The 22,609-nt window shown below is 49.3% G+C and overlaps 2 protein-coding genes and 1 long non-coding RNA gene across 9 annotated transcripts in view; 1 reads left to right on the forward strand and 2 right to left on the reverse strand.

The window, feature by feature from the left end:
• SIN3A (SIN3 transcription regulator family member A) overlaps window positions 1–11,376 on the reverse strand; it is a 66,022-nt gene extending 54,646 nt beyond the window's left edge. For 2 of the 7 annotated variants that reach the window (XM_082452610.1, XM_082452605.1), the window contains exon 1: window positions 6,989–7,144. Coding sequence is in view for 1 of the 7 variants with exons in the window: in XM_082452611.1 (XP_082308737.1) it covers window positions 6,989–7,033 (45 nt within the window). In the remaining 6 variants the exon portion in view is untranslated. Of the gene's footprint in view, window positions 1–6,924; window positions 7,179–11,355 lie in introns of those variants that run through there. The other 5 variants (XM_082452608.1, XM_082452611.1, XM_082452606.1 and 2 more) reach the window with 5 other exon arrangements.
• On the forward strand, window positions 7,380–21,841 carry LOC309656372. The gene is made up of 2 exons (XR_014261307.1): window positions 7,380–7,679; window positions 21,582–21,841. It is a non-coding gene; the product is annotated as an uncharacterized lncRNA (long non-coding RNA).
• PTPN9 (protein tyrosine phosphatase non-receptor type 9) overlaps window positions 20,366–22,609 on the reverse strand; it is a 79,931-nt gene continuing 77,687 nt past the window's right edge. The window contains exons 12-13 of the mRNA XM_082452630.1: window positions 22,007–22,214; window positions 20,366–21,206 (exon numbers count right to left, since the gene is read on the reverse strand). Coding sequence (XP_082308756.1) covers window positions 20,992–21,206; window positions 22,007–22,214 — 423 coding nt within the window. The 3' untranslated portion in view covers window positions 20,366–20,991. The remainder of the gene's footprint in view (window positions 21,207–22,006; window positions 22,215–22,609) is intronic.

Raw genomic sequence — 22,609 nt, forward strand, 5'->3', positions numbered from 1 at the left:
TTTTTTTTTTTTAATGTGTTGTTAAAAGACAATCGAACAGGGGTTTCCTTGGTGGCGCAGTGGTTGAGAGTCTGCCTGCCGGTTCAGGGGACACGGGTTCGAGCCTTGGTCTGGGAAGATCCCACATGCCGCGGAGCAGCTGGACCCGTGAGCCACAATTACTGAGCCTGCGCGTCTGGAGCCTGTGCTCCGCAACAAGCGAGGCCACGACAGTGAGAGGCCCGCGCACCGCAATGAAGAGTGGCCCCCACTTGCCGCAACTAGAGAAAGCCCTCGCACAGAAACGAAGACCCAACACAGTCAAAAATAAAATTAATTAATTAATTAAAAAAAAAAAGACAATCGAACAGATAACTGTATAAAAACAATTAAAATTCATATTTAAAAAGAAAGATGCCTGTCAGAAAAACAAAACTCCTTGAAATATTTGGAAAGAATATAATGTAATAATGGCAGAACCCTGATTCAGACTACCCAAGTATGCTGCTAGATGAATTTCATTATTTGACCTTAACCTCAACAAAAAACAAACACCCAGAATTAATTACTTAAACTGTAACAAGAAAAAGATTAAAATCCTAAAATATTACCTCTACTACTCACTTATTAAAGTAGCAGAAACAGGAAGGCATGTGAAAGAAAAGAAGTATTAGGAAACAATAGCTGACCATATTAATAATATATCTTCAGCTTGACAGAGTAACAGCAACAAGTTATGCCAAGTCCATAATTTCTTCACTGTAATTCTTAACTACATTCCAAAGCAGTAGAAGCAATCACATCTGCAAACTGAAGAGAACAGGATGCACAAACTCTGGAAGACAGACAATTCATGTGCCATTTTCAATACAATGCCACCCCTTCTAACATTCCAAAGCACTCTCTGGGGGTATTTTGAATCTAACAACTCCCTTAAACTAGATCTATGATTTCAGACTCCTCCCTCCTGTTTCTCATTCAGTGCCCCCTCTTCCTTTTCCCACCAAAAGGTGGGCTTCCCCTCTGAATTCCTTACAGCTCTTTGTACTTGACTCTTGTGCATTCAACCTACACTGATGTGTAGTAAAATCATATTATATGCGTATTTACCTTTCCTTCTAAGAATGTAAACTTCTTGGGAACAGAGACTCTTCCTGTGTCAGTCCAGAGCTATTTTAGATGCTCAATAACCTTTAAAATTGTGAATCACTCTGTTGTACACCTGCAACTTACATAATATTGTACATCAACTATACTTCAATTAAAAAAAAAAGGTGGTCAAGAATGCATGTTGAAAGGAGGTGTGTTGAAACTCCTGCAGAGAGGACCATCAGAAGGGTGCACAGATCTCACACCCAGGCCTGAAAGATGGGGAACTGCCTCAAATCCAGCATCTTGGATGACAGCTCTGTTCCTGAGTCTCCATCCCGCTGGGTGGGCCCAGGCGGGACGAGACGTTGGGATCAGGAACCACATCCGGAACAAGTTCCAAATCCCATCCATCTTCCAACACCCAGCCCACTTCACCAAGCAGCACAGCTGACGGAAGAGGAACAAGTGAGGTTAGCTCAAAGAATCAGCCTTAAAAAGCACCTGCCTCAAGGAGTGTACGGAACAGATGGATTTGAAGAAAAGATCCAGGAGGAGTGTGTGATTTGTTGGTTGGAGTTTATGTGTGGGGACTCCATCAGATCTCTGCCCTGCGAGCACTTCTATCACCGGAACTGCATCAATGAGTGGTTGACCAGGTCCTTCACCTGCCCCTACTGCCGGGGGCCCGTGGATGTCGCACAGCCTTCATCCCAGGACATTAATTGAGCCAGGATCTCTTGTTTGATTTCAAGTGTCCCATCATTTTTAGTGATTTTGATATTTTGTCATCGTGTCTAAATAGCCAGGGATTAGGAATTAAAATCATGCACAAAGACTTCCTAAAAATTCCTGTCATGTTGTAGATGATGGCAAACAATTTATAATGTTTTAGAAACTTAGGGAGATAATGGCATGTAAAGCCTTGACCAAGTGTTCAGAAGTGTAATTATATCTTAGCATTCTTCCAGTACATAGGATGTGTACCATGTTGCAGCAGCTATACATGTTGTATTGTGTCTGTTGAAGATTAGGGAAAAGATAATGGTTACTTTTCCTAAGTGATATAACTTTCTTCTCCCCAATCCAAATTGGCATTTGGACCAAGGTTTTATGAAAAACTACAATTTATACAACTGAACTAAAATGAAATCCAATTATATATGAGTGAATAAATGAAGAATCTTATTTTCAAATAACCCTCCTAAATGGTCTTATCTTTTTGTTCTCCATCATTTTGAGACATTTAACTTTTTGTCTTGTAAGTCTAATCAAGGTGAACAGAGTGTGTCACAGGGAAGAACAGTCCTGAGTAGGTTTATTAGCTGTGTGATTACGGTGTATTCATGTAATTTAGCTGTGTTTGTGTAAAGGGATAATAAAATAGTTTTCCATCTAAAAAAAAAAAAAAAAAAAAAAAAGAATGCATGTTGAGGGCTTCCCTGGTGGCGCAATGGTTAGGAATCCGCCTGTCAATGCAGGGGACATGGGCTCAAGCCCTGGTCGGGGAAGATCCCACATGCCGTAGAACAACTAAGTCCATGCGCCACAACTACTGAGCCTGTGCTCTAGAGCCCGCGAGCCACAACTACTGAAGCCCACGCGCCAAGAGCCTGTGCTCCGCAACAAAGAGAAGACACCGCAATGAGAAGCCCGCGCACTGCAACGAAGAGTAGCCCCCGCTCGCCGCAACTAGAGAAAGCCCGCGCACAGCAACGAAGACCCAATGCAGCCAAAAATAAATAAATTAATTAAATAAATTTAAAAAAAAAAAAAAGAATGCATGCTGAGGGACTTCACTGGTGGTCAAGTGGTTAAGAATCCGCCTTCCAATGCAGGAGATGCGGATTCAATCCCTGGTCAGGGAACTAAGATCCCACATGTCGCTGGGCAAATAAGCCCGTGCGCTGCAACTACTGAGCCCACATGCTCTGCAGCCTGCGCACCACAACTAGAGAGAAACCTGCACACCACAATGAAAGATCCCATGTGCTGCAACTAAGACCCAACACAGCCAAATAAATAAATTTAAAAAAAGAAAGAAAAAAGAATGCATGTTGACTCAATTTACCTTTAGAATCTGAATCCCAATCTTTTTCCCCAATGTGCTTTCAAAAGCACATTGCTGGGGACTTCCCTGGTGGTCCAGTGGCTGAGACTCCACACTCCCAATGCAGGGGGCCTGGGTTTGATCCCTGGTCAGGGAACTAGATCCCACATGCCGCAACTAAGAGTTTGCATGCCACAACTTAAGATCCCTCATGCGGCAACAAAGATCCTGCGTGCCACAACTAAGACCCAATGCAACCAAATAAATAAATATTAAAAAAAAAAAAAAAAAAAGCACATTGCTGCTTCCTCCAAAAATTAAACATAAAATTACCATATGACCTAGCAATTCCACTTCTGGGTATGTACCCAAAAGAATTCAAAGCAAGTACTTGAAGATATATTTTATACACCCATATTCACAGCCGCATTACTCACAATAGCCAAGAAGTGGAAACAACCCAAACGTCTATCGACACATGAATAGATAAACAAAATGTGGATGATGGTGATGACTGCACAACAATGTGTATGTACTTAATGTCACTGAATTGTACATTTAAAAATAGATAAAATCATAAATTTTACGTTATATATGTTTTACCAAAAGTGGAAAAAAGAAAAAAAAACCCCACACTGCTCCTTCTCCATTTACTATCCTTAGACAAGAGGCAGCTGAAGTATAGCGTTAAGAGCGTGGACTCTGGAACCAGAATGTCTGGGTTCGAATTCTGGATTAGCCACTTAGCATATGTCTAACTTCTCTTTCCCACTGTTTCCTCATCTTTAAAACACAGATTTCATAGTACCCACTACACAGGGTTGTAGTGAAGATTAAACAGATTAATAAATGCATAATACTTAACTCAGTGCCTGGGGGGTAGTAAAGGGCTCCATAAATGTAAGTTCTCTTATTATCATTCAAGGAGACAGAGGGTGTAGTTTGAAAAAGCATTTAACATCATCTACATAAGAATCTTCAGAAAATAAAGCTTAACAAACTTTTGGTTGATGGAGTTATCCAGAAGAGTAAGAAAGCCTTTGAAAGCACTGCACTAGATTACTGAATGCCATGGACATAATCTTTTAATTCCAACTAAAATTCACAGCCATTAACATCTGCCTTGCATAGCTCTCCAGTATCTTGTCTGTTTGCACTTAAGATGTAAACAGGACTATGCTTTGCCAGGAATTTTATCAAATTACTACACACCACCTTCCTTAAAAAAAGAAAATTTTTTTTACTCTTTAGGTGAAACCTTCCTAATTACAAAATGCAAATCTCTCTAGGGTCTCTGACTCTGACAAAACTATAGTATATGATACTGATATTTGGAGAGAGAAAAAGCATTTATGAAAACTTTCCTAATACAGCATATCCAGGCTCTTACTTGAATTCTTAAAGCCTATGTGGGACTTCTGACCCTGGTTCGCCAACAGACACCATATTCTTTTTTTTTTTTTTTAAATAAATAAATAAATTTATTTATTTATTTTTGGTTGCGTTGGGTCTTTGTTGCTGCATGCAGGCTTTCTCTAGTTGTGGTGCGCAGGCTTCTCATTGCGGTGACTTCTCTTGTTGCGGAGCACGGGCTCTAGACACGCAGGCTTCAGCAGTTGTGGCACACGGGCTCAGTAGTTGTGGCTCGCGGGTTTCAGTAGTTGTGGCACGTGGGCTTCAGTAGTTGTGGCGCACTGGCTTAGTTGCTCCACAGCATGTAGGGTCTTCCCGGACCAGGGATCAAACCCGTGTTCCCTGCATTGGCAGGCAGATTCTTAACCACTGCACCACCAGGGAAGTCCCAACATATTCTTTAAGGGTATGAATTAGACCTTTTATGTTTCCCAGCACACAGCATTGCAAATGGTAGGAAGAACTATGTGTTGACCAAACTTTCCTCAACGGTAAATTCTCCACTATTTTCACAAACTTTGTCAGTTTATAGCATCAGGAAAAACACCCAGGTTTTCTGTCTCCACACCAGTTCTACCACAGTCACCATTAACCAAACTAAAAAGCTACTGTTGCCATTGCTACTTCTTTAGCTAAGAAGGTGAGACTTAATCTCTTCACATGAGTATAGCACACGGCACCAAGCTCTCAGCCCCAACTGAGCAAAGCACAAATCTAGAATTTAACTTCAGTTCAGCTAATTAGCCAGAGGGCTTGCTCAGATATTAGTGCATAAATAAACATATTTTTTCCTTGCTTAATTTCTCATGAAAAATATCGAAAACACAAGTAATTTCTCTTAAGAAAAGATAATGTCTCCACTCAGAACAAAACCCTCAATTAAACTGGTTCATTAAACTTGAAATGTCCTAAGGCAATTTCCTAGTACAGGTTGGAGGGAAACACTACGTAAGTCACATACACAAGGCTACACTAGTCCTCGATTTCACCCTACTCTCTGTAAAAAAAAAATAGGGCAAGAACTGTGTTTTATAGAATATAAATAGAAAGTGGTCTAGATGTTCTAACAGCATTACATAAAACAACCAGACTTTTCAAGAACACCTGAAGCTACCTAAATTGCAACTTATTTATTTGAGAAATTAAATAACAGAACCACCAGTACAATTAAAGCATTCAAAAATGCAGAAGCTGAAGAAATTGGAATATTTCATTCAAAGTCTGAGTTTTTTTAAAAAATCACCATCTTTTATAAAAGATCTTTTTTTTTTAATATAATGTAAATTCAACCCTTCCTTTTCTAAATTTCAGCCTTGGGAAGAGGAGTTTCCACATCCTTTTCTTGGCTAACTGGGTTTGAAGTTCTAAGGCACCGAAATAGTGGCGAAGTCTAACTACCCACCATCCCATTGGCTCAGAGGAAACCCCGCCCCGTACAGCCACGGTAACCCAACATCAAGGGAACTCCAGGAAAGGTTGTCCCCGGCCACATTTCTAGTCTCTGATGAGTCTCTGCCCCTCCCCCCACCATCACCGCTGCGGAAGCACGGTCTCAGCACGAGCAGCACTCGACCGCAGACTGCAACGAAAGGACCTTGAGCACCTCGCCCCAATAATTACAACCGAGAGGGGAGGGGCGGGGACCACGATCCCACTCTCCAGGCTGCATGGTGCCATCCATGCTGCACCAAGCAAAGCAGAGACAACAGCTCTGACACCTGACCCTCGTGCCCCAGGCAAAAGGCATGGCTGAGCCACAAGAGAAAGCCCAGACATCTCCACAGTTTGCAGTCTGGGGGCCCCTCCCACCCAAAAGAGACGTAGGGCGGGGCAGATCTAGGCGCCGCGACTCCCAGCCAGACCGGACAGCGGGCTTTCCCGAGCCCCGCCTCACTTGCCAAGGAGGCGGAAACCCGCGGAAGGGGGAGGACGGCCAGGGGGAGTGGCATAGCCGCTCCATACTGCCCCTCCGGCCAACCGGATCCCGGGAAGGCGGAGGAAGGCGGACTTCACGCCCCCTCCCTGCCGCGCCCCGAAGCCACAAGCGGGAGACCCCCCAGGCCGTCCCCTCACCCCAGCAGGCCAGTGCAAGGCCGCCCAGCCGAGGCCCCGCCCAACCCGGGAAGACAGGAGAGGTGGTCGACCGCAAACAGCACTTCGCACAGGGCCCAGCCCCGCCCCTTTCTCCACAATCGCACGCGCGCGCCGGCCCCGCCCCTGAGCGGCGGCGCGAGAGCCCGCCCCCTCCGCGCGCACCGGGACTACGCTCTCCTCCCCCTCCCGCACCGAGAGCTACCCCGCTCCGCCCCCCACCCCCCTCACACATCCACACGCCTCCCGCCCGCCTGCTCTACGGGAAGCCGAGGAGGTCAGTCCTCCCAAAAAATACACACCCTCGAGTCCGGCGTTACCCGCCACCAGGCTCCCTGCCCCGACCCCGGCCCGGCGTGCTCTCACCGCAAAGCTGCTTCGGCCGCTCTCACTGCGTGTCCCTCTCAGCATGAGCTTCAGGCTCAGCAGGGAGGCCCCGAGAAACGCGCGGGGCACAGGCCCGCCAAAGCGGACTGGCAGCCTCCTCTCCGCTAACGAAGCGGTCACAGGCCCCAGTGCCCAGACTGGGAAGGAGGGAGGGAGGGAGGGAGGGAAACTCCAAGGGGGGAAGGGGAGGGGGGGAAGATGGAGAAACCGTCTCCGCCGCCTCTACCGCCGCGGCCGCTTCTCTGTTACCCGGGAAATCCCGCCCACTCACCCGGCCCGCCCCGCAGAGGGAAGACTCAACTTCGCTCCGCACAGGCCGTACTATCCGCCTGTCAAAGGTTTAGCCAATCGCTGCGCCCTGGCTGCCGACTGCCCGCCCCTTCCCCCCCGGCTGGGAGGGGAGGTGGGGGGGAAAGCCGCTCACCTTCTCCACGCCCCTATTGGCGGGGAGCTTCCCTAACTCAACCCCGCCTATTGGAGACGAATTGCTGAATCCCACCCCCAAGCCGCAACACTATTGGAGGAAGCAGGGAAGCTCTTCACGTCTCATTGGAGGACTCCACATGTCCCGCCCCTTGCCGTCTCAGCTACAGGCCCAACAACTCCGCTCCCGCCCTCGCCGGTCATTGCATTGGAAGGCTACCCCTATCTCTCTGGCTGCCCCAGGAAGGTAAGTAACCGATGTGGGGTAAAAATGTCCGTGAGATAGTCTCCTCCTACCGCACTGCCGGGCCAGGCCCCGCCCCCAACCATCGGATTGGGTATCTCGACGCCGGTAGGAGCCTCTATTGGCTAGGATGCCCGTCTAGGAAGAAGCTGACTCCGCCCTGCGCGAGGAGGCTGAACCTTAGCAGTCCTTTTGTGGAATGTTTACACTAGAGACTGAAGCGCAGAGAGTTCCAGGGCCTGAAACAGGAGGTGGTGCGGAGCTCAGCAGCGGGAATTCGATGCCCTGGGATTTGAAAGGGAGAGGCAGCAGCATTGCCACCCTGCAGGACCCCCTTACAAAAAAATGATAAAGAGAACCTCATCATTCCCATACAGTTCTCTACAATTTACATTTCCGCACACTGCCTCCTTGTAAACACAAATATACGGAGCAGCCGACAGCTCCTTTCAGTAAGTATAGAATACAGAATTAAGGGCTGGAGACCAAAGTCGAGGAATAGTCCCAGGGGTTGTTCAGCCCGCAGCTAGTGGTGGCTGCATACTTCTATCGCAGACACTCCCTAAACCTGAATATGCAGTCCTAAGAGGGCGGAGATAACCAAAATGAGGGCAGGGCCCTAAGAGCCAACGCCCTGGCAAGCCTCCGGAAGGCGGAGCGTGAAGCGTAAGGCACTAGCGATCTCCAGAGTAGAACTGGAGGCTTCAGACTCGAAGAACTGAGGAAGGAGACCAAACAGGCCACGGCATAAATGAATCCTACGCCACACTTAAGGGAAATGATAAAAATTCCAGAGTTGGGGACAATAATAAGAACTGTTCCCTCCTTGGCCAACGAGTGTTAATGACAGTCCCTAGGCCCTCTCTGTGTAGGTAATATGGCCTTGAACAGAGAGACAAAGTGCTTGCGATACCTAGGTGGCTTTTATTTATTCACTAAATAGGGCGAACTGACGCTGGCCTTGCTTTGGGGGGCGCTCACGGAGCGCCAGGAGGGGAGGGGGCGGGACTAGAGTTTTCCCGCTCTCTTCCGCAAAAAGGCTACTCCCCCAAGAGAGCTGAGTCAGTATCCAAGAGGCAGGCCCCAGGTAACTCACTCCTAGGTCCTACCTTGTCCTCCCTCTGCAGTCTGCCGGAGACCACAAGAAATGAGCGCTGGCAACAGGTGGGCCTGACTCCAAGCCGCAAGGACAAGGCAGCGAACTGTGAACTCCATGAATAGCCGACAGATGGGAGCAGCCTCGCCGGGAGCTAAGCCCTGCCCCAGGACGGAGCTCAAAAAATAAGTCACACCAACGAAACAAACGAGACCCCCAGGCCAAACCTCTAGGAGGTTACGAAGAAGAGGTAATTATGCAGAACTGACCGAGGGCTATTTTAAATCTGGGCCGTCCTCCGCTCCCTGGACTGGGTGCCACACGGCGCTCCCACCTGGACATCAAGAACCACTTGGAACCCAAGCATAATTGGGCCGCCCTCGACTTTTCTGTCAACAGGGGATGAGCTGCCCTGGGTCTTGCCTAAGGCATCCAGGCCAATCCTAAGTTGCTCAGAGTTTTTGATAAAGCCAAGTAAGGACAGCGGCTGCCTTGTGCTGGGAAGAAAACACTCTGCCAACGTCCGCAGCGTTCTCAAGCTTAAGCCTAGGGCGATTTCCAGGAAGTCGAGAGCCGCGGGAAAAGCCAGGCCGCGGGGTCAGAACTTTAGTACTTGGCGAGGAAGGATAGACCCCACACCCTCCTCCCAACCCTTGCAGAACCCCGAGAGCTAAGTCCCCCAAAGCCACCGTACACCGGCAACCCCTAACTTCGTCGCAAAGGCTACCAGATCTCGAGACTTGGAGAAATCATTGTGTGCCTCTTGGCTCTCCCCGCCCCCCTTGCCAAGGGCTCCAAGCCCGGGACTTCCGGGCGGGAGGACTGTTCGAAGGAGCTAGGCGGGCCTCACACATGTGCTGAGCGCGCACACACGCTAGGGGAGGGGGCGGGGAACAGGGGTGGACTTCCCCCTCCAAGCTCTCTGCGCCGGAGGAGGCGGGACTATCCACCCCACCAATCAGAAGTAGGGGCGGGACCCTTGCGCCTCACGTATGCCGCAGGAATCCTCCCTCCGCCCTTCACGGAAAAAAATCTTAGCAACTTAAACTCCAGCCCGGCCTCCGATAGGCGGAGCTCGGGAGAATGTCATCCAATCAACAACCGAGAAGGAAAAAAGGGAGCTTCGCCCAGCCAGTGGAAGACAAGAGAAGGCGGGCCCTCTGGAGGAGCCCGAGATGGGTGGAAGAGAGAGGGAAAGGCCCCGCCCCTCAGCTCCTCTCCGGGCCGGTTGCACAAGCCGTCGCTGGAGTAGATAGTAAACAGGCTAGGCCAGGGAGTGGAGGCAGTGGTATCCCGGCGCTCCATGAGCCCGGGCCCCTGCGCCTCTTCTCCCGGCGTCGCCCCGCCCGGCCTCGGCGGTTCGCGCCGGCGCCCCGCCTCCCAGCCCACGGTCGCCATCCCGGCTGACAGGCGCGCCCCCCGCGCCCCTCCCGCCGGCTGATGCATTTCCTTTTCCCGATTCCGAGCGTGGAGATTGTTTTCCCAGTTTCCGACCTTCACTGCCCCTTTCAGGCCACCCCCTCGTGGGCGCGCTCACACGCCCGTACCCCCACCCCCGCCCCATCCGCGGGCAAACAGCACGGCCGGGGGAGGGGAAGGGAGCCACCGTCGCTGCCTTGGGGTGGGCGGGGAAGGAGGCAGCTCCATGTTTGCAAGGGGATCAGCTGGGGCCGCGGGTCGCGGCCGCCGAGTTCGTGGAGGTTTTCCACAACCCCAGGCCGGGTTCCAGCGCCGAATGCTGGCTCTACTGCCACGGCCCGGGAGTTCGGAGAGCCCAGACCGGCGCATGGGTCTAGTGCCGAGGCGCTGGTGCTCTTTCCGGTGGCCTCCCCCGCCCCCGGCCGCCCCTCCCGCAAGTCCGGCGTTGCCCCCGCCCCCAGAGTCCATAACAACCGCGGGCCCTAGGCGCCCGCGCCTCTTCGGAGCGCGCCCACCGCCCCCTCCGACAAGTTTGCGGACAGAAACAAAACCCCCGGGCCGCTGCCGCCCTCGCCCGGCGTGGTTAGCGGGGAAAGCCGCGGGCCCGGTCTCGGTCGCTAACTCCAGCTCTCGACCAACTCCCGGTGCCGCGGGCTCAGTGAGCCCGGCCGGCTTGGCTCAGGCCGCCGCCCCCTGCCGAGCCCGCGCGCCGCAGCCCGGGCCCGGTTCCAGTTGGTGTATGGAATCTCCCCTTTTTTCTTCTCTACAATAATTTTTTAAGGCATTGCAGGAGCGAGGGGGCTCTCCTCCTGCCGGCCCCTTACCCAGTCCGTCGCCCAAACCTACCGAAACCGACTGCTCGGTGAAATAAACTAGGCAGCACGGCCAGAGCACTGGCGACCCCGGGCCGGGCCGACCCCCTCCCCACGGATCCGGCCCGGCTTGGAAACGCACACTGGTGAGCGGGCGGCGCCAAGAGCTCTCCTTCCTGGCCTGCCCCTCGCTCGGCTCCCTCGGCCACCGGACTCCGAGCCTCCCCTAGTTCCGTCCCAGGGCCCGCAGCGCCTACACCATGGCGGACTGGCCAAAGCGACCGGCCGGCAAACAAGCCCCCCAAACCCTCGAGATTGGGGAGACCAAATTAAAAGCAGCTGTTTAACATACCTTCCGAGCCAGGCGAGGAGTACTGAATGGGGGGGAACGCCCCCCACGGGCCATTGGCTCCCCGGTGCTCGCGTCAGTCATACTGGGCCCGCCTCCTCCCCTCGCTCCACCTCTTCCCCTTCATTGAACGCCCCCTCCCTCCAAAAAATATAAACAAATTAATTAAACTAGTCGTGAGTGGGAGGCGCATCTCTGGCAGAGGTCCCTATCTCTGCCGCACCGCCGCTTCGAGTTTCTTGAGGCCCTTGGACTAGGAGACCTCTTGGGACTCAAAGATCCGCTGGGTGGACCCGGAGGAGGAGCTAGCGGGGCTACCTGGCCCCCACTTCCTTCATACACACACCCCATTTGGAGCTGGGCAGAGGGAGGCGGGTAAGGATACCCTAGTGACTGGCTGGAATGTCCCGACGCCCCTGTCTGTGTAACCTGTGTCCGACCCATTCTGTTAAGTGCCTGCCTAAAAATGAGCGGTATAAGCTGGAAGTCCTGTGTTGGGGCAACAGGCATTTGCCTAAGCACCTACTGGGGTGAGGCAGACACATTCATACCGCACCTGCTGCTTGGGTGGGATTACAGAGACTGAATGAGATGCTCACTATGTACCCTCCAAGGGCATCAGACCTAGCTGAGGAGATGCTACAGAAAGAGCTAAGGCAAGGTGGAAAATGTATATGTAATTAGACATCCACAGAAGCTCAGAGCAGGGAGATTCTTTCTAGCTGAGGAAAACTGGGTGAAGTCTTCATGGAGAAGGTGGCACTCAGGTAGAAATGGAGGGGCAAGTTATTCTCAGCAAAGGACACAAAGAGGTAAATGCAAAGAAACATTAAGAACCATTGCAAGTGTGGCTGTAGTAATGAAACTCAGGGTTGGAAAGATGCAGTCAAAGAGCAGAAGACTTTACTACCTTGTTAATATTCTTAGACTTGCACTGCAGAATGTGCAAGCAGCATGGCCGGTCACAGGACCACAGGCCCAGAACTATGGTTTAAGATGCTCAACATCCCAGCAGCTGGATGGATTCTGAGGGTGGGTTGAATGAGGGGTGCCTACAGGCAGCAAGGTGAGGCAGAATGGCTGTTGTAATAGTGGGTTTGGAGACTACAGAGGTACATCTTCTGGTGGGAGGGGTAGATGGAGGGAGCCAAGAGGTTTCTTCTCTTTCTCCCAGCCCCCCAATCCAGAAACCCTTCCCTACCTTCAGCAGCCCTCAAGTCAAAACTCTTGACTCAGATGCTTCCCTGAATCATTTGTAGTGTTTTGGAGGGGTGGGGGAGGCTACCCCACATGTCTGTGCTCAACAGAGCTGAGCCTGGGGCCAGAATACAAGACGAGTGAGTGGGAAAGATCTGTTGATTGAGGTATCCAGTAAAGGAAGCTAGTGTGGATGAGGTGGGGTGTGCAGAATGTGAAGGGCCTTAAAGGCCTGTGGGCAGAATGAGAGCCTGCTGCCAGTTAGGCTGTCCTAACAGTTCAGGTGAGATGTAATGAAGACTTGACTAGGGCAGTGGCAATGGATAAGCAAGAATAAAAACAGAGAGATGTGTTTGAGAAAGACTCCAGAGGACTGGGTGACTGATTCAGTGTGGGTAATGGAGGGAAAGGAGGAGTCAGTGGCCTGGTGTATGAAGAGGTAGAAGAGCCTTGAGGCTAGTGGTTTGGTAAGCTGGCTTCCAGATTTAGTGTGGCCAGTGACTTAGTACTATATCCTTAGGCAAGTCCCCTCCTCCCTATGGGCCTGTTTCTCTCCTGTGAAATAGGGGTGAAAACTGGGGTAGAAAGACAGGCTCTAAGGACCCTTCCCTCCCTCAGAGTCCACGGGGGTGGGGGGGACTCTGATGGGGAGGGAAGCTTGCTACTAAGGAGAGAGGGCAGGTGGGAAGAAATACTGATTTGGGAAGGGAAGTAGGTCATCTCAGGTGAAGTAGGGACTAGAATTTGGGTGGCAGGTTGGTTGATGGAATCACTGAAGGGTGTAAAGGGGGAAAGACCAGGAGGTGAAGAGCGTGTGTTCAGTGGGAGGCCCAGCACCTAGCAGGGCCATGGAAGCTGAGGTTCATTCTCAGACTGGGGGCTCCCTAGAGGGAAGACCAAGTTTTTCCTTATCAGAACAAACACCTTCTGATGTCTGGAGCCCTATCTCAGATTTGTGCTCTATTTCCCAAGAGGCTCTGCCCTAAATGAAGGCATAACAGATACTGTGTGAATGTAAGATGAGGCAGAGTGGGTAGAGCAGAAAGAACATTAGTCTGGAAGTTGAGTCCTATGGTTTGCACTTAGTCTTATTACCTGTGGTTCAGCCTCCTGTCCTGTACAAGTTAACATGGCAGTCCTTACCGTTATGAGGCTCACATGTGATGATAAAAATGCGCTTTAATACACCTAGTGAGGCTCTGAACTTCTGTGGAGGCCAAAGGCCCAAGCATCTGACTGTAAGCCTGGACTGCAGGGGGTATACGCTGAAGGAAGTTACTTATGGAGCATTTGCAACCAGAACAGTTACTCCTGCTCAGAGAACCAGACTTCGCTGACACTTCTGACCCTCCTAAGTGCACCACGCTGATGGAAATCCCCTCTTGAATGCTCCCTAGACTGAGCTCCTCGAGGGAAGCAACTCCATCTAATTCACCTCTGAGCCCCCAGTGCCCCCAGCGGTCAGGCAAGAAAGCCCCTCAGAAGGCGTCCAGTGATTGTTTCTGACTCAGTACATTGATGCCTGCGTAGCACAGCCACTCCCAGACTCTGGGAAATTAAGAATTTGATTTGGAGACATTGGCCTTCCAGCTTCACTGAAGGTTGCATCCACCCCACCTCTCCCCTACCCTATCAGTGAGGACAAAAGAGTGAATAGATCTGGGTGAAGGCCTTCCTTGGAGAAGTCCCATGGGGAAGCCAGGTTCTGATTCCCAGGAGTCCTCTTTTGTATGAGTTAGGGATTTTCGTATTTGCAGTTGAGCAAACTGAGGCTCAGAGTAGTAGAGTGACTTGCCCAAGCCAAGTTGCCAAGGCGAGTCTGCCTGAGCTTTGTCCATTCCACCACATGCTGTCTCTATACACATTAAGATCCATGATCCAAGTTGGGACTTCTGGAGAAAAACAGCTTCCCCTCTTGCTCCACACGCCTTCCCTCCCTGACTCCGAGAGCAGTTTGTCCCCAGATAGTTTTAAATGATTTCTGGCCCTTTCCAAAAAAATTATCCTCAAAGAAGCAATTTGTCTCCCAGTCACATACATGCATCCTCAACTCACAACCACATATACTCAAAACTATCACACCTTCTGACACCCTGCCTCCTAGGCATCACACACACACACCCTCACAGTTCTTTAGGGTGCTTATGGTAGGTGGTGATTGAGAGATATTTAGGGCCTGCACTTCAGTGGCTCTGCCAAAAAGATGTCAGTGCCAGTGTCCTGATGACAGAAACTCTGCCAGCTAAAGGAGACCATTGCCAGTTTGGGAATATCCAGGTGAGGGGCATCTGAGGCTTGCTTCCCACTTCCAACCCAAAGTGCCTTATACGTTCAAGGGGGAAAGCTCAAGCTATTGGTCAGAATCCCAGTTTAGCCACTTCCTAGCTGGATGTCTTTGGCAAGTCATTTATCTTTTCAATTCCCTTATCTGTAAACAAAGAATAAGAATACCAAAAGAAAAAAAGAAAAAAAGAATACCTACTGCAGTGGGTTGTTGTGAGATTAAAAATAAAGTATGCCTAGCACTCAAATGTTGTAGGACCCTTTCTTCCTTTATCTTGTCGACACTCCCTCTTCTCCTGGTCTTTCAAATGCAAAGTCCCTGGTGTTCCAGTTTGAGAGGAGACCAGGACAGGCTTAAAGAACCCCAAAATTCCACTGTGTAAATTAGAAACTCCATTTCTCTGGCAACCAACTGGTTTATATGTTGTACATATGCCATATTTCTGATTTCTAGGTGACTGGAGGCTTGGAATGTTTTTATTGGGTTTTAAGACTGCTATTCACTGCCTTGAAATGTTTTGCTCTCACCTAGCATTATTTACCCCTCTAGGTCACTTCAGCCCAAATCTAGAAAACAAATGTAACAATATGTTCCCAGTTTACCCAGCTTTATGCTTTCAAAGTGTTTTCTTCTGCATATCAGTTGTTCGATGATTTTTTTTTAAGGCAGCAGGTTCCTTTGTTCAAATGAAATCTTATTCAGAGGTCTAACACGTAAGAGATAAAGGTGGGCCTTGCTTTGGTTGAAGTGAACCCCAAGCACTGCAGTCTCTATTTCTTCACCTCCCACTCATGCCTCCTCCTTGTCAGCCCCTGCCCCAACATCACTAGTGAACCTCCATTTATTAATCCTGTTCATTCATCCCAGCTACTCCCCACCTCTCACCAGTCTGTGAGAACACAGCCTAGTCTTGACCTTGGTTACCTCTGCCTATTAATCAGAATCTTTCCCAGGTTTTTCTTCCTCCATCCTCCCCTAAATATTGGTGGCTCCCAAGGGTCTCTCCTCTCTTCTTGCTCTCTTCATTTGTCTTTGTTCTCACCCACTTCCAAGGCTCCTAGCTTCTATCTAAACTAAGTCCCCAACTGATATCTCCAGCCTAGCATCTGCTCTGAACATCATACTCCATACGTCCACTGGCTGCTGGCCACAGAATAGGTATTCATTAAAGGCCAAGGAGGCAAAACAGACTTTACAGGATAAAGTGGGTGACCTAGACTCAGCTGTGCATCTGGCCAGTCTTGAGGCTAAGATAACTATATTAGCTTAGAGAAGTAACCAGGTGCTGATGCAGGGGGAGGGGTAGAAAGAAGTGAGCCTAGAGTGGGGAAGAGGGCGCTGTGACTTTTTTGACTACCTTCTCTACACAACTCACTGTCTTGCTTTCCTACTTTCACCTTCATCTTAGTCCTAAAAACTGTATCAGGAACATATTACCCTAAGTTGTCGAAAAGGGATCACTGCTCCCCATCTCCATCCAACACTCTAGGTTTCCGGTTTAGTTAGTTATGTCCATGTTGGCCTTAGCCAGAAAAAAATGAGAGCATTTAAGACTGCAGAACGCCAGATTTAGCTTAAACAAAAAGAAGGATTTTGTGAAAGCTATGGTGAGGGGTGAAGGAAGGCTAAACACTGCAACAGGATTCTGAGAGTGCTAGATTTCTATTTGTGGAAAAGACCCAGTCTTCTCTGTGGTCAGTTAAGAGCAGTGCAGTCCAAAACACTTGATATTCACAACTGTTTGTGTGATGGTTAACTATAGGGTGAATATCTCCCAAGAGGAAATATAGTTCCCAAACTGGTGGAGCTTTTAGCTCCTGTCCTTGGTTAGCTAATGATGGTCTGGGGGTAGTAGTCTTGCTAGTAACCAAGGCTGGAGACAAACCTAAGACCTCAGTTGGGAGCTCTGGTAGCTTGATTAGTTCATTCCTCCACTCTGAGTCATCCTGTCTGCCCCACATGTAACAGCACAGAAACCTTAAAGGCCTATGGGATAGCCTGGGGATAATAGGGGAGACTTGCTGCTTACCAAGTTGGGGGCCAAGTGGGAAGGGAACTGAGGGAATAGGGAGGTGGCTGCACCTTGAAAGAGGAGACTTTGAAAACAAGCTAAAACTGGGGATTTCAAGTGGGAGCTGACCCAACCAGAGGAGGGTCTGATGGTTCCTCTATAGGCATTTGCATCATCCAGCAAAGAACTAGACCCTCAGAGTTGAAGGGCCTGCAGTAGGATCATCTAATACAGCACCTTCTTTTACAAAAGCTAGGACCTGGCTTGAGTTGAGTGGTGAGATCTCAAAACTACCAAAGAGCTCAGTCACTCTAAGAAGGCTTTTCTACCTGGCCATACCTCCTGACCCACCTACCTGCAGGTGTCTGATTTGTGAGAGTTTCCATATGTGTCTGGTTGTCTCTAGAGATGGGAATACCGTAAGGGCAGGAGTCCCATCTTCCTCAAGGTATGATGCTAAATAGTCCAGTCTCCCAAGAACCAGTCGCATTTTTTCCTTTACCTGCACATTGTGACATGGAGATTGACAATGGTGAACCTCCCAGGCTGAGGATGCTGGGGTACCCTTCACCTCAGGAGTCCCATCCTAGCTAACAGGGATGGGCAGAATGAAGGGACTAAGCCTAGAGGGAGTAAATTAAGTGAAAAAAATAGCAGTCAAATCAGAAGCAGAAGCCTGAGTTACCCACAATATTCTCTCTCCCCTGCACACTTTCTTCATCTTACGTTCTCAACTGTGCAATCCAGCATTTGATTGTGGGTTCTCTTGCTTTGTTCACCAAATCTCCTATGTGACAGCCTTGACTTCCTGGACAAATTCAGGGCTCCTCCTCTCTCTTCCCCTTTATCTCCTTTAACACCCAACACAGGTAGGCTCACACTGAGTATTAATTATCTTCCCAAGGGTAAAGGCTACAAGCAGACTACAGCAGTCGGGGGGAAGCTATTAATCTCTTTCTCTCAGATTTAGGAGACATCAATTTGCTAACCTTCCTTAGAGTCAGGGGCATGGACTAAAACAGTGGTTCAAAAACCTGTCTCATCCTGCCACTCACTCAACCACCTACTGAGCAGGACCCAGGAAACTGCATTTTTATGGAGCCCTCGCAAGTGATAACCTCACCAATCCTTAGATGTGCCATGAAGAACTCATGCATAACTTCTGAATTTACACAGCAGTTGGGCTACAGTCTCTTCAAATAAATGACATTTCAAGGCCACCTCCTCCAAATCTTTTATCATTAATCTTGTTTCCTGCATACTTCCCCAAACCCCTAACCTGATTTCCCAGATTTCATGTATCTGTTTACCTATTATGCTTGCTTGCCCCCAAGGGAATAGAGGCTCATCCAAAGACAGGTCTGGCTTAATTTTTGCACTATACATCAGCTCTTGATTAAGGTAAGAAACTCAAGAATATTTTGTTGGAAGATCAGGAGATGGATCCTTAGAGGTCTGAGTCAGATGGTCCGAGTTCTTGCTGTGGCAAGTTAATTTTCCTGTGCCTCAGTTTTTCTCTTCTGTCAATACGTACCTCAAAAGTTTGGTTTGAGGGTGAATGAGATAATACAGAGAAAGCACTTTGAACAGTACCTGGAATAGAGTTAAGCAACCAGTAAATATCAGCTGCTGTCACTTTTATTAAGAACACCCCATGCCAGAACTGCTCCAACTGCACAGGTGTCACTGGTCAACAGGGAGGAGCTACACAGCATGGGGAGTGGTCCTACGTGGACAAAGCTTCTGGTTCTACTCTAAGAGAGAGATGCAAATGACTCAAGATCTTCCCACAAAGGTACCAGTGTAACCAAATGTATGGGGTTTCCCTGGGAGAATGACCCCTCTGGTACCCTGCAGACTTGAGGACCTGTACCAGGAGGTCCTATCTGGGAGAATCAGTCACCAACTCTGTCAGAAACCCTTCTTGTCTATTACATACAGATCTAGTCAAGATCAACTACCTGGAACTTAAGAACTGTCTATACCTTGAATAGAACATTAAAAAAACTCATTTCCAAAGACAAAACACTATCTCGATCTTTGAGATAGCAACGCAGTAAAGAGGCCAAAGCTTTGTAAGCAGATCAACTTGAGCTCCAGTTCTAGAGCTGGACCTGCTAAACCTTACCTTCGCTGTAACCCTCACTGTAACCCTCTGTACCTTACCTTTCTCATCTACACAGAAACAGAAGGAAGGGAGAATAACATCTCACTGGATTGTTGTGAGGTTTAAATGAGGTACTGGGGGGCAAGCACCAACCACAGTGACTGGCACTTGGCAAGCAGTCAACTGGTGCTGGTTCCCTTTGTCTGCCCAGAGCTGGGCCATGGCCTTGGGCAAGATGGGCAGCTCTCAGAACTGAAAGGCTATGAGGCCTTGGGTTCCTCCCTGCCTCCCCATCCCTCCCGGACCAGCTCTTGGAGCCCCTCCTCACCTTCCCAGCCCCAGACTGCTACTAAATTGATGAAGCTAAAAGGATTTGATCACGTCGGTATATTTATATGTAAATACAAAACTGTATCGCTGTAAGATATCGAATATGAACATTACAATTATTTTCTGAATCTGACTCAGTCCATTGACGTTAAATACAAAATGAAAAGATTGTAAAAATAAGAATATATACATTCAAAGAGCTTATTACAGTATAAAATTATTGAGGTCTGATCAGCTGCCAACCTCATCTGTGATAGGGGAAGAAGTTTTAGGGGTTCCTGGGATTTTCTTGGGAATGTGGAATGCTAGGACTCTTGATTCCATCCCTGGCATATCAGGCTAGGTAGGCCGGGAGCAGACAGGGACAGGTTGAATGAACAGGGGGAAAACAGTGATCGCAGGGGACTGCTTCACCCAGACAGGGGTTAAGCTTTTTATTGACACAGAACCCACCCAGCTTGAGCTCCAGGGTCTGGCAGGCTAGTAGGCAAGAAAGAGATGGGCATATGAGTGGACAGGGCCAAGTTGCATAAGAAAAAGAACGTTCTAGCAAAAGAAAAAGGGGCCCCAGCTCATTCTCTCAGGGAGGGAGTCTCATAGTATGTAGTTTCCTCTCTCTCACACGTGGGCTCCCTGTCTTTCCTTCTAAGACTTCGTACCGATTGCTTTTGGCTCTGGCTGCTCAGTGAATTCATCTCTGCCCAGATCCCAATCCCCAAGGGATAGGGAGAGGGGAGAGAGGGTCTGGAATCACAGTGGCGGTCTATTCCCAAAATTGGCAAAGTAAACAGAGAAAAACCATTAGATAAGGGCAATCCATGCTGAATTAAACCAGTGTCACCACAAACCAGTATTCTTGGCTCCAACAGGCAGCATCCTGGAGAGAGATAAGTCATTATATAAGGATGAGGGCCTGTGGCAGGAGCATGGAGAGTGGATGTGTGTGTGTCCTCTTCCACCACTCTGCGGTCTGACAACAGGCAACATGATCCCCAACCCCAGCTCGTCCAGGATAAACAGTAGGATCCAAAAAGCGAGGAGTCCTGAACTGCAACAAGAAGCCCCAGGAACTTCTACAAAGGAGTATCTCTGTGTATATGTATTTATAGAATACGACCATATTATCACATACAGTATATATTATATACACACGTACGTATGGACTCATACACATAAGTGCACATACACACACGCACACACAGAGAATGACAGAAAAGACTGGAATACACGCCCTAGGTATAAACGTGCTTGGCACTCAGGACGTTCTCTAGAATATGTAACTTGGTCAAGCTCTCTGGGAAGGAGGTGGATGCTCACCAAACCTCCCCATCAAATCCTAGCAAAGGGAAGGAATGGAAAAAGACCTTGAGAAGGAGAATGGCATTGGGAAAGGGGGGAAGGGAGGTTCCTTCCCCACTTACCTCGGGGCCCCTGGCAAAAATCGATAGCCACAATTTGGTTTTAATAAGGCACAGTTCGATAGCAGGTGCTAGGAATTAAGAACACATTGCTGCTGGCCCTTTCTAGTGGCAATTTCACCACATCTATCTAGCCAAAGGGAAAGGCTGCCTTGCGTGCACGCGTGCGCCGGGAGACACAAGAAAGAGGTTGGTCCATGGCTTCAGTGTAACTGATGGCAACCTATAGGCTCAGCGGTGTCCAGGGTAGTTTAAGGAAGTCTGGCCAGCAGATAGGAGGCTCGTGGGACAGTTACTGACCCTCCATGGCCAGGAGGTTGTGGCTGGAGGGCACCATGCCCTCCCTCTCTGCAAACTCCAGGATTGCCTTGTAGCAGAAATAGTACTGCTCAGGGGTCTGGATGCTGAAGGCCCTCTGGGTCCTCATGCGGGACACTGTCTGGAACACATTTAGGGTGCCAAGCTCCTCCAGCTGTGCCAGGCAGATGTCCAATGAGCAGAAGGTACCTGAAGAAAGGAAGGAAGTGGTCATACCTGATCTACCTCTCCTCTTTCCCTCCCTCTACCAAATAACCCAGGCAGGATTGGATGAATGAATTCAATGGCAAGGTGCCTCATGGCAGGAGGCCAGTTGGCCTTAGGCCTGAAAGGGCTCAAGGAGGAGGTCACAGGGAGTGTTGAAGGCCAGAGAAATGAGAAGGCCTCTTGTCTCTCAGGACATATATGGGGGTAATAGGAAGAGTAGGTGGGAAGGTGACAGAGGGACTTCTTGCTTCGATCCCAGACAGAATGACAGCACTTCCACACCTGGGCCCTAATTTTCAGATTCCATAACTTCTCCACAGAGACCTAACACAAACCTATTCTTCCTTTCTCCCAAAGGGACCTCTGAACTAGAAGGCCAACAGTCCCTGCAATGTACATCCCCTTAAGGCAAAAGCTGCTAACTGGTTCCAGAATGGAGAGCACGGTCCAGGGTGGAAACCTCCCCAGGGAAGGGTATGGGAAGAAAGCAACAGCCCAGCTGAGCCCTCTGGGACACCCAGGTGACAGTGATGGGATCAGAAGATAATCATGCTGATGGGATGTATAAAGCATCAAACCCCTAGAGGACTTGGCTTGTGAAGTATATATTCTGGCCAGTACACCTAACACTAGGGATACTAAAAGGACATTAAACAGGAATTTTTCATGGCAATTCACCACCAATGGATCAAATACTCACATTCTGGCAACTAAGAGCTTTGTTATTCCTCCCCCACCCTTAGTGCCTCTGGATGCTCCAAGAGCTGCATCAGGTGCATTACCTGTCCTGCCAATGCCTGCACTGCAATGGACCACAATGGGTGGCTCAGGGCACTGCCCTTTGGAGCGTGCTCCCATGCTGCTGACGGCCAGCCTCTGCTGGTTCCTGACGGCTCTCAAGAAATCAATAAGGGAAGCTGCCGAGGAAGGGACACCATAATCTGGCCAGCTCAGGAACTGAAAGTGGGTCACGTGGCGTTTCTGCCGTTCCTTGGATGAAAAAAGAAGCAAAAGTTAGTGAGGTCATTTCTCCTTGCCTCTGACTACCTTTGGCTTTTCCAGATTCTCAACCCTCTGGAATCGCTATCACCAAGGTTCCTATCACCCTCAAGTTTCTCCACAATTGCTTCTCTACGAACGCAAAGGAAAGATTAAATGTCTGGAGAGGGCAGAATTCCTATATTATATGATCCAGATTTCTTATGTTATAAAAAGTTTCATTCCTAAGTAATGCCACTGTTGTGTTGAGACAATATGGCTACTCTGGCTCTGAGCTGAATATCCTGATCCTGTTTCCAGAAGAATGGAAGTAACTTATAAGCTCCCTGGAATCCTGCCTATTCCCTTTGGACATTTTCTTTACAGTAAAGGTTTTCCCCCAGCTT

This window comes from Balaenoptera physalus (assembly GCF_965194825.1).
Source record: "Balaenoptera physalus genome assembly, chromosome: 2".
Classification (NCBI taxonomy): domain Eukaryota; kingdom Metazoa; phylum Chordata; class Mammalia; order Artiodactyla; family Balaenopteridae; genus Balaenoptera; species Balaenoptera physalus.